The sequence below is a fragment of the Triticum aestivum genome, chromosome 7D (genome assembly GCF_018294505.1).
Source record: "Triticum aestivum cultivar Chinese Spring chromosome 7D, IWGSC CS RefSeq v2.1, whole genome shotgun sequence".
In the NCBI taxonomy this organism is placed as follows: Eukaryota; Viridiplantae; Streptophyta; class Magnoliopsida; order Poales; family Poaceae; genus Triticum; species Triticum aestivum.
Window position 1 is genome coordinate 229530273 of NC_057814.1, and position 10109 is coordinate 229540381.

Genomic DNA, 10109 nt, shown 5'->3' on the forward strand with positions numbered 1-10109 from the left:
ATGCCTAAGGATGGATCACTAGAAATAAACAGAGGAATTTCAGAGAAATGGGGAGAGTAGAAAGAGACACAGACAAAATGTATTGGACGTCTCATATGAAAGAATGAATGAGATTTGAGCTCATGTCATACTGTATTTCCTATGGAATAACGGTCACAGGATTGCTGGCCTAGCCAAAATCCAGCAACCGCAATTCTATGATCCGAAGGGCTCTTATAGGGAAAGAAATCACAAGGATATATCCTCTGAAGAATCAATGGAAATCCAACAATCCAAAAAAGATTATGTAAAAAAGAATGGTCAGCTTGATTATATGATTTAACATTGTTATTACATGTAATGTAGTGTCATGAAGAAGGAGAAGGTACAACGATAGGAGCTGGACGCACTGATTTCTCTAATGGCCAGCACTCCCAGTTCCCATCCTTGTCCTGGGACAATGAGAAGTGCTTGGGCATCCACACCTCTCCCTTCTCATTCCTCTCCTTCTCAAGGCTCCTAGCTGTGCCCTCGACTTTCCGCTTCGCCTCGCTAGCCTTCTCCCAATCCTTTGCCAGGATAGCCTCGCTGACTTCGCTCCAGACGACCGCCGACTCGGTAGATGACAAGCCCTGCCAAATTATCACCATCATTCATGAGTACTACCCCTGTGCTGCTTTGCAAGTTTTTTCAGCCATGCTGAACTGAAAGCAAGTACTGCCATACCATGTCTTCACTTGATCACAAGTACAGAAAGTGTGAAATTTTATATTGGCTTGAAAGAACAAGAAAAGTGCAATATATTTTCTTCTGAGTTGGAATTTCACCTCTTCATCTTTAACCTCCGGTGTGACGAGGTTAGCGATGGAGAGGTTCGCGTCGTAGAGAACCAAGACCTCCCCACTCTCAACATCCTTGAGTGAAACAGTCCTATCCCAGTAGCCATCGATCTCGAAGACGGTGTCCTGCGGGCTCGATGAATGGAACACCTTGCCCTTAACGCACCTCCCGTCACCTCCCATTCCCATGAAGGAGTTGCTTCTGTGGTAGCTCAATTCTGCCTCGAGCCCGGAGTCCTTGCAGACGATCCTGACGGTGCCGGACCACTCGACGGAGGGCCCAGGAAGCAGCCTGATGAGCAGATTTGGACAGTCCATCTCGTATGTCTCGTTGAACTTTGGAAGCCTGACTTGCCTCTTGCCGTGCACCGTTGCCTCTATGCTAGCACCTTCAGTGAAGCAAGTGAAAGGGGTACAGGAGTTTATATAAGTTTGCATCCTTGCTTGAATAGCAACGTTATGCTGAAGCTTGGAATTTGTTGATCTGGTGGCCTACCATTAAATTTCGGCACTGGGTGTTGGCTCCAGACAAGCTCGACGTTCCCGCCGTCATCGGTAGCGTGAAGCGCAGAGACCGGGGGTTTATGACACACCTGAAAATGTTAATGTCATACGACCATTTTTTCGAAAAGTAGTGCCATATGATCATTCACGTTGTTGAAAAGATTATGTGTTTTTCAGAAAATGAGTAATTTTTGACAAGTTGGGTTGCCTGCTCAAGAAGGACATGGAGTGACCCTCTGGAGACATGGTGCGTCTCTCCGAGGACCGGGTTGTAGGGCGCGAAACCAAAGATGGGCGGCCTCGTCGTCGAGATGCTCCATGCGACGACCGCCGTGAAGCGCTCGAGGCTGTCCTTGCCTTTGCCGCATCTGCTCAGGTAGTCGTCTCCGTCGCAGTAGACTATTTCCCCGTACAACTGGAGCTGCGATTTTGGCAGGTTGAACGTAGCAGGCAGCTGGAAATGATGAGGCTCGTCAGTCATTTCATCAGTGAAGTAGTGTGCTTAAAACCTTGCGTGAAATAGTAATGCGGCGACGGTGAACATAGATCTTCTTTTAGGGAAGCAGCAGGACTCTGCTGTGTATTTTTATTAATTTTCAAACAAATTATACAAAAGAGTAGTGTTCAACGAATAAAAGAATAAGATAACAAAACAACATGTGGCACATTTAAAGTGTAGAAATTTTTCTTACAAAATTAAGATTGTGAAGTGCACCTATCAGACTTTCATGAATTTAATCTGGGAGCTAACCGACGATTTAGTGTCCCTGGAAAAGGACTAACCAAATCATTAGTAGGAGTGATCTCCACACCACTAACTAACCCCTAATAAGCTTATCTTGGCACATAAAGTGACATGACCCAATCACTCTAATTCTTAAACCATGAGAGAAGCTCCCATGTTTAATCATGTACAGCACAGTCCAAGCTTTGGGGCCCCATTTGGTTTGTTTCAAATCCGCGCGAATTCATTGAACTTGTTTTTGATGCCTAGCTGAACCCCACCTACTCCAATCTCCCATAAGCAAATCAACCTGCCCTGATTAATTGATTACTATAGTACAGTACCCAGCCCCCTGAATTATGCCGGATTCAGGGTAGTACCTAGTGCTCCTAATCTTGGAGTAAGTAAACTAGCAAGTGAATTCAAATTTGGCTCTCGAGATCGGAGTCTCACATGCATGGCTGATTTTGTAGGATCAATTCACACATGAGAGTGAGCAGTGGTGGTGTTTAGTTTTTACCTGGAAGTGCGAGAGATCGGCGCCCGGCCTGACGTTCCCGAAGAGGCTGAGCACCCGCTGCACGAGGTTCGCCGGCTGGAGCTCCGCCGCGAGGCCCCCTTCCAGCGACAGCGGCGCGGTGAGCACCGCCGCCGAGGCCCTGGCCGTGGCCGTGGCGGTCGGTGCCGCCGATGCGTCGACCTCCGATTCAACCTGCATCCAATCAATTACCAATACAGTCAGATACATACGGGCTCCAATTGTGATGTTCTAGTGCTAACTGAATGGTAGCAGCAACCGAGACATGGCGGATCGCTCGTCGGCGCCGCCGTCGCCCCATGTAGGCTCTTGCTTGTTGCATTCAGGTTTCGTTTCCTTGGAGGGGAGGCTCCAAGAAAAGTCCGGTCCAATCGAGTTGGCCGATGAACGGGAACGAAAACGAAATCAAACCCGTGTGGTTTCCCTCCCCTTCACGTGTCCACCTGCCGTCGAATATGTAGGAGTAGCTAGGTGTGTGTTTGTACTAAATAAAGTGGAGAAGAGGTCAGTGCCGGCTGAAGATGCTGCTGCTATTTGCCGGCCAGCCGAAAGCTGGTGCTATGTGTATGTGTCTTGGCGTTGCGTTTACATGGGAGTGCACGCCCCCGACGCGGCTATGGAAAGGAGACGGAACGGGGACTCCATTTCGTGGGTGCCTCTTCCTCTTTCTTCGTTGCAAAGACAATCAACAACTCAAAAAAGAAAAAACAGAAAAGCCGTCTGTTACATCGCGACTAAGCGCACGAGGTTATCAAAGATTATTGCCCCTGCCGAATAAAATCTTATCTGACGTCACATGCTTAGCTCGATCGCCCGGTATTGATTTGGCCGGCGTCTATGATTTCTTTGCTCTGTTTTCCGACGGAAGGAAAACGGATGACCACCTTTACCGCCCAGTAAAAGTACACGTGGAAGCGCACAGGTGAAAAGGTGAATGCGGAAGGGGGAAATTGGCGCGACAGGACAAAAAGGCCCGGAACGGCGGGCGGGCCAGAGGCAAAAGCATGGGCGATATTCGCAACCATGACGTGGACGCAGGCCACGACCTGACGCTCGAAGCGCCGCCCCCCAAATCTTCGATCGAGAGAATCTCGCGCTCTGGCCGCCGGCGGAGAGCAGTCCGACGGTACTTGCTGAAAGAAAGGCCAAGCTTGCGAGAACGTCCAATTGATCGAGAAGAGGGCGTACCATGGTTGGTTCGCGTGAGCTCCAATCCCCGACGCGAGCCCTCCTTGATTCGATCCTCTCCCCGGCCTTGCCTGCGGATGATCCTCTCGTTTTCGAGCTGGGTATGGTGGGTGCGTGGGCTGGCGACGGGGGGTTGGAATGGAATCCTCGATAAGGGCGGGCGGGCGGGGAAGAAGCAAGCAGATCGCTGGATTGACCTCCTTCCTCTCTTTTTTAGCAGGAGGCTCTCCTTTTTTTGAGGCCGCGTGCGTGCGTGCGGTGTTCGCCTTCCTTGGGGCAGAGGCAGGCACGGGCCTCTGTCTGAGCCGTTGCTGGCGGCGGCCGCGCGCGGTGACGTCGGCCTCGCCGTGTCCCGTCGGCGCGTGCGTGTGAACGCTTCTCGGCACGGGCCAAAACGTTTCCGCCTTTCCGGGCCAGTGCAATCGCGAGTAAAGCGCGCACGGCTGCCCGCCTGATTTGGGAAGATGTGGACTCTGTTTCTTCCTTCGCAAATCACATAGCGCTGGAGCGTGGTTCAATCGGCCGTCGACCTCACATCATTCGCTGGCAATCCAACACGATTTGCTTTTTTTTTTAAACAAGACAAAAGATTTACCATTTTTATTAATTAAGAAGAGGAGTAGACATGGTTTTGCTAAGCGGGCGATTACAAATTACTCTCACGGCATTATATCACTCAAATACTTCGCACCCGCACGAGCCCAAAGAGAGGCTTCATCCTTAATCTTGGCGATGACTACGGTAGTAGGGGCGGCGGTGTTGCGGAAGATCCTCGCATTGCGCTTGTTTCAGATTTCCCACGCAACAAGCATCATCAAGGTGTTACGAGCCTTGCGCGAGTCACCCCTCTTGTGACAAACCTCGTCCCACCAAACCCTCATCGAGGGCACAAGTCTCCAATCTGTCGGGTCGATGTCGTGAAAACCAAGCGAAGTTTTAATCTCCGTCCACACTCTCACAATGAACCGGCACTGGAAGATGAGGTGGGCCGCCGTCTCTTGAACCTGCTTGCAAAAAAAAGAGACCAACCCAAGGACTAACCCTCATTGACATTTTTTTATAGGAGAAACTCCGTGAGGACCGCGTGTCCGAGTCGGGACTCGAACTCGGGTAGGCTGGCAGCAACCTCAGCTGCCCAGCCAACGGGTTGACGCCCTGTCCTCTTGAACCTGCTTGCAAAGAGGGCAAAGGTTGCAACTCGGCCAACCCCTACGTTGCAACCTATCGGCGGTTCACACCCTATTCTGGATTATCAACCAAGCAAAAAAATTGCACTTTGGGGAGGGGGGGGAGGGGGGCAAGCTTTCCAAACTGTTGAGATCATGGTCGAGGCGATGAGACCCTCAAACCGAGTATTGGACGCAGAAAACGCGGAGTAGACATCATCTTTAGTAAACTTTCAAATAATTTATGTTTCAAAAAAAAAACTTCCAAATAATTTTATCGTCGACTCCAGGGGTGAGTATGACATTAGAGAGCTTCTCCCAAAGGGTGGCGAATTGCTCAATGTGCTCAAAAGTGAGGCCCTGAGAGGTAATAATGTTGCGAACCCAAGTTTTGTCGGTGAGAGCCAAGTAGACGGAGCTTCTTTTCTTCCTGGATAGGTCAAAGATCTTTGGAGCAATGTCGGTGACGATTTGCTTCTCGATTGTTACTCGTCTGCGCTTGTTTCATGAGGACAGCTCTTGCATCGCCGATAGTAGTAGCATTGTTGTTGGCTCATAGTATCTGGTTTGAGTCATTTTCTTTTCAATTCTAAACGGGCCATCCTCTTCTTTTGTGCATTACCTTTTTTAGGGGTTCTTTTGTGCATTACTGTTGTTTACTTGTTTATTTAGAAGCTTGATTATATGTGCCCGGCTCAGTTCTTGGAGGTGCTCATACGGGGAGATAGCATCTGGTGCTACCAAGAATAAAGTGCTACCATGATACGGGCTTCCGTGCCGTCGGATTCTCAAATCGGACTGCTTCTGATAGCTGTTGGATCTGCTAGACCTATGTGTATTTTTTGTATTCCTAGAAGGCTTTTCTGCAAATGTTACAGAATTACTAGGAACCGTCTGATCTGATAATCCGACGGCCTAGAAGTCCCTATCACGATAGTACCTGAGCCTTGGTAGTACTGGATATTTTCCCCTCATAGTGGTAGGGTGTGGTGCGCGTGTGTGTTTATAAGGATGAATGTATGTGCGTATGTATAAGCGTCTGCGTCTGTACCGTGTTAAGAAAAATCGCAACTCGCTTCTTCCCCGGGAAAACTGCAGACGCACTACCTACTCAAACAATAAGAAAGAAATAGTTGCAGTATTTTCTGATCAACACAATACGAAGTTAACTGCGTATTTTAAGAAGGTACATGCTCCGAAAATCCCATGTCTAACGTGTGACACTCTATGGTCACACAGAATAATTTTAGCCACGCGGAAAGCGAGACGTCGAAGCGGTGCCAAGATGGTGTTGGAGCATGCTTGCAAGCGAGACCGAGCCTTTGCGTTACAATCCACGGCAAATCCGAAGCAAGCAAAAGCGACACGAAGGAGGCATGACCATCTAGCTTCATCGCGTGTTACAAGAATTATTAACGTGCAAACCCTCGAGTATCATGGAAAGCAGAGACCGTCTGCTTAACTTGCTGGCTTGCTGCTCTTGGTTCCACCCGAGACCGGTTATTGACTTTGTTTTTTTCTTTTTTTCTGCGGGAAGACCGGATCAGCCGCACTGCTGCTCGGTCCACCTGCCGGCTCTCGACTCTCAACGCCCACATTTCATTGACTGATTACGCCACCTTGATGGAATCTTGAAATGGACCAACATAAGAATCTTCTGTACTGCCTCGGTAGAATTCGGGGAGAGGATTTAGGGCAAGCAAGTACCGGGCACGCGGATTGTGAGCCATTGATCTACGTCAAGATTCGTATATTCAGGGCTGCATTTCTTGTATTCGCTAGCGTGTATCGTTTCTCATATATCTGTATTCTTACTGTAAAGCTAAAGTATTATATGTTTTCTTGTGGGTCCTGTTTCTAAGATATAGATATTACGAGGAACAGTTTCTGCAACAAGTGGCTACTAAACTTTACGGTTGTCCTTAAAGTGTTCATTCTGTTCTTCCATCTCATTGTTCTCTTCAAGTACACTCTGCTTCTCTTCTTAGAATACTTTCTTAGAACTCTTGCTAAAGAAGCATCGCTATAGAGGAGAACAGATTGAAGCTATTTGCTCCGAAATACGTAGAGTCGGCAACGACTGAAAGACACAAGGCGAAGTATTGCGTACAGTTACCCAGCACAGGTTAGTCAATCATGTATTCCGTTGTATGTTTGCTGTTCTTCCAATGTTTTCGTAAGCACAGTGTCAACATAAGTTTGTTCGATATTTGATAGCTCCTTCTGTAACCTTTTGTTTCACTTTCTCTTTCTTGAACAACATAAAGCCCTGCCTTAGGCAATTTTGTTGGAACAAAAAAAATTGGTATGGATCTGAGAACAATAAATAATATGGTAGGTCTGAGGTTTACGAATCTAGGACGTGATTGTATATATTGGAAATTAAAAGTAAAAAACTTGAAAAGTATGTCCGTTCTCAACATTGAAACTTACGAGGTTATGTTAGTTAATTAGAGAAAAACTTATAGCACACATGTACTGTGTTGTACCTTTAGAAGAAATATGAAAATAAATTCTTAAATACTTAAAGAATGTAAATTTAAAATATGTATATTAAAAGTTACTTAAGTTTATGAAAAGTATTTAGAAATATAATAAGAAGGCAACATATAGAAAGAGCACATATTTAAGTTTGTGAATAATATCTACTCCTATACTGGAAAATGACTTTATATATTAATTCACTTGTATTTGGAAGTAAACTTATTTATTATTCTTATTGTCTTCGTTTACGTTCTAGTGCTAAAGTATGTCCTATAAGTCAAGTCATTCAGCAAGTGGTACAACAAAATGTAAAAGAGATTTGAGATATTATTACACTGAAGGAGATGACTCGGGCAGAGAAAATGAGGATGGCAAGTGTAACTATGAATCTATGTTGAAATAGATCATGTTCGTGCTGTTTCAAATGGATTCACTGATTACAAGAAATTTATGTTGTGCGAAATCAAATTTGATGGGTTGTTGAACCTAGCTACAATTAAGTTCATCTTAAGTTTAGTGCATTTCTGGTAAATTCAACAGATGTCAGAGATCAACGCATTCAGATGTCTCAGGATAGGAAACTCAAATTATGTGCTCCAGATATGCACAAAGTTTTTGAGTTTCCTTGTGGACGTACAAATATTCATGGTATTGATGCTCAGACAACTGCTTCTATTGACTTCTTGAAGAAAAATATAGGTATGGTTGGAAATGATTCTCACGGTTTGAAGGCAGCAGAAAATTTCTTAGCCAGAGATATAATTGAGTTATCAAGTAAAGCTAAAAACGCATGCTTTAAGGCAGCATGTGTTATATTTTTTATGGGCCATTTGGGGACACCTTCTTTTAAAGATGACCACATTATTGTTGATTATCTGGGAGCTCTGTGTAGGACCGATTACATAGAATAATATAACTGGTGTGAGTATGCAATGAATTATCTCCTTGATGCTATTACAAATACACAATCAAATAGCCCCATATATTTGTATGCATGTCACTTCTTTCTACAAATGAGTTATCATGTCCATATTATTTACGATAACTAAGTTTAATAATTCTCCAAACATATACATTATGTATGCAGATATTCTATCTTGATAATCATTACCAGTTTGTACCGAGGAGACACACAAATCTCCCTAGGATTATAGACTATGATAAGAGGCACATTAATTTTATGATCCCAGCTTGTTAGAAAACAAGAGATGGACCCCCAACATATGATGCATGCATGGTATGTAGTGTGTTTTTGGATAACTTGGTCTGCACAAATGTTGTTGTAACTAACAAGAATACTCTATTTTTACTGCTCTGTAGATTGAAAGAGTTCAAGTTGTATGTTATGAGAGGAGCATCACTAAGAGGAAGCCAAATAATATTATTGTTGAAAAGTCTAAAAGGTTAATGGTTTCACAGAAATCACACTCAATTGGATATGTTTGTCATATTTTGACTAAAGAATCAATGAAGAGTACTTCAAATGTCAACAAGCTTGAAGTTGTTCAAAACAAACATGCAGTTTTACCTTCAACAAATCTAGAACCTATATCAAATGGAAAATTGAGTGATCATGTAAGAGATATTTATCCACATATGGTAAATTTTCATTTATATATTTTGAAACTTGAAATGTTGTTAATGTATGTACTCTAATATGGCTTATATTTGAAGGTACGTCATTTTTAACTCATGAATTGAAACTGAGGCATGCTAAAAGAATTTGTGAACGGAGTTTAAAAAAGTATGATATAATTAGAGACGATATTGAATTTATAGACAACATTTTCTTACTATTAAAGAAAACTTGCATTTGTTCCACTCAATGAGGTTTGACTCCATGCTTGCTTGAGAAGTCAAATAAGGCAACAGGTATTGTGAGCACAAATAAAATTGTGTATTCTGTTGACTTTTAAAATTATTGTTTGTACGTATGTATTTTAGTTTATTGTGTCAGACAATGAAATTCAATCAGCTGTATTGAAACAAGTATCTGTTCGCAGTAATAGTGTTGCAACTTCAAAAGGTAAATACTTTTAGAATCCGTTGTTTGTTGCTTATGTTAAATAAAATTCTAATTCATTAGTTGTTGGCTCTACAGATGAAACTTCTACTTGTAACAATGCAATTGGTTCAAAGAGGAAATTCAATGACAAATATGAAGCCAAAATACAAGAGAATGGCAAAGTACAATAAGTGTGAGAGATGGTAAAGGTGTTACTTCGCTATAATTATTACATCTTTTTTTTCATGAACGATATTGTCCTTGGTAAATGTTCACTTGCAGGTTTAGATGCTGTAACGCCAATTAGAGAGTCTGATTCAAGAAATATTCTAAGTGTTGAAACTACTGAGAATGATCATGGTAGTTCTGATGCATCAAGTGTGACAAATATTGTTGGGGATATGACTATCAGATATGACCCGCCCAGGAGGGGCCGGGTCATCCGTATGGCGGTTCATCTAAATGAAGCCCAAGAGGATATTAAAGATGGCGGTTCATAGATAGGCTTGTTAAAGGGCCAAACCCAAAGGCGGCTTTAAGGCCCATAAGTGTAAACCGCCATGTATGCGTAGGCTTATATAGTAAGGCATGTAAGATAAGTCACCGAGCCGGACACGTTGTATGAGCCGGGCGGGACTCTGTAGGCCGCAGGGTGTCAACCCATGTATATAAGGGGACGGCC

General features: G+C 44.2%; 1 protein-coding gene across 4 annotated transcripts; it reads right to left on the bottom strand.

The window, feature by feature from the left end:
* Positions 1 to 287: 287 nt before the first annotated feature.
* LOC123167642 (oxysterol-binding protein-related protein 4C) lies at positions 288 to 4208 on the bottom strand. 4 transcript variants are annotated; one of them, XM_044585477.1, is made up of 6 exons: positions 3773 to 4208; positions 2567 to 2758; positions 1531 to 1776; positions 1315 to 1411; positions 706 to 1207; positions 288 to 611 (listed from the first exon to the last, which is right to left on the bottom strand). In XM_044585477.1, the coding sequence occupies exons 1-6, from the start codon at positions 3773 to 3775 to the stop codon at positions 398 to 400; spliced, it is 1254 nt and encodes a 417-aa protein (XP_044441412.1). In that variant the 5' UTR covers positions 3776 to 4208; the 3' UTR covers positions 288 to 397. The 4 variants fall into 4 exon arrangements, with proteins under 4 accessions (XP_044441412.1, XP_044441410.1, XP_044441409.1 ...); XM_044585475.1 differs by lacking the exon at positions 3773 to 4208 and adding an exon at positions 2850 to 3663; XM_044585474.1 differs by lacking the exon at positions 3773 to 4208 and adding an exon at positions 2844 to 3661.
* Between the last annotated feature and the right edge of the window lie 5901 nt (positions 4209 to 10109).

What these genes read in the sequence shown, in the direction of transcription:
- LOC123167642 (XM_044585474.1), bottom strand. Translation starts at nt 2,906, where the DNA reads ATGCAACAAGCAAGAGCCTACATGGGGCGACGGCGGCGCCGACGAGCG. An exon ending in TCCATGTCCTTCTTGAGCAG is followed by an intron (nt 1,412 to 1,530) that starts GCAACCCAACTT and finishes TAACATTTTCAG; the next exon opens with GTGTGTCATAAACCCCCGGT. An exon ending in CCCAGTGCCGAAATTTAATG is followed by an intron (nt 1,208 to 1,314) that starts GTAGGCCACCAG and finishes GCTTCACTGAAG; the next exon opens with GTGCTAGCATAGAGGCAACG.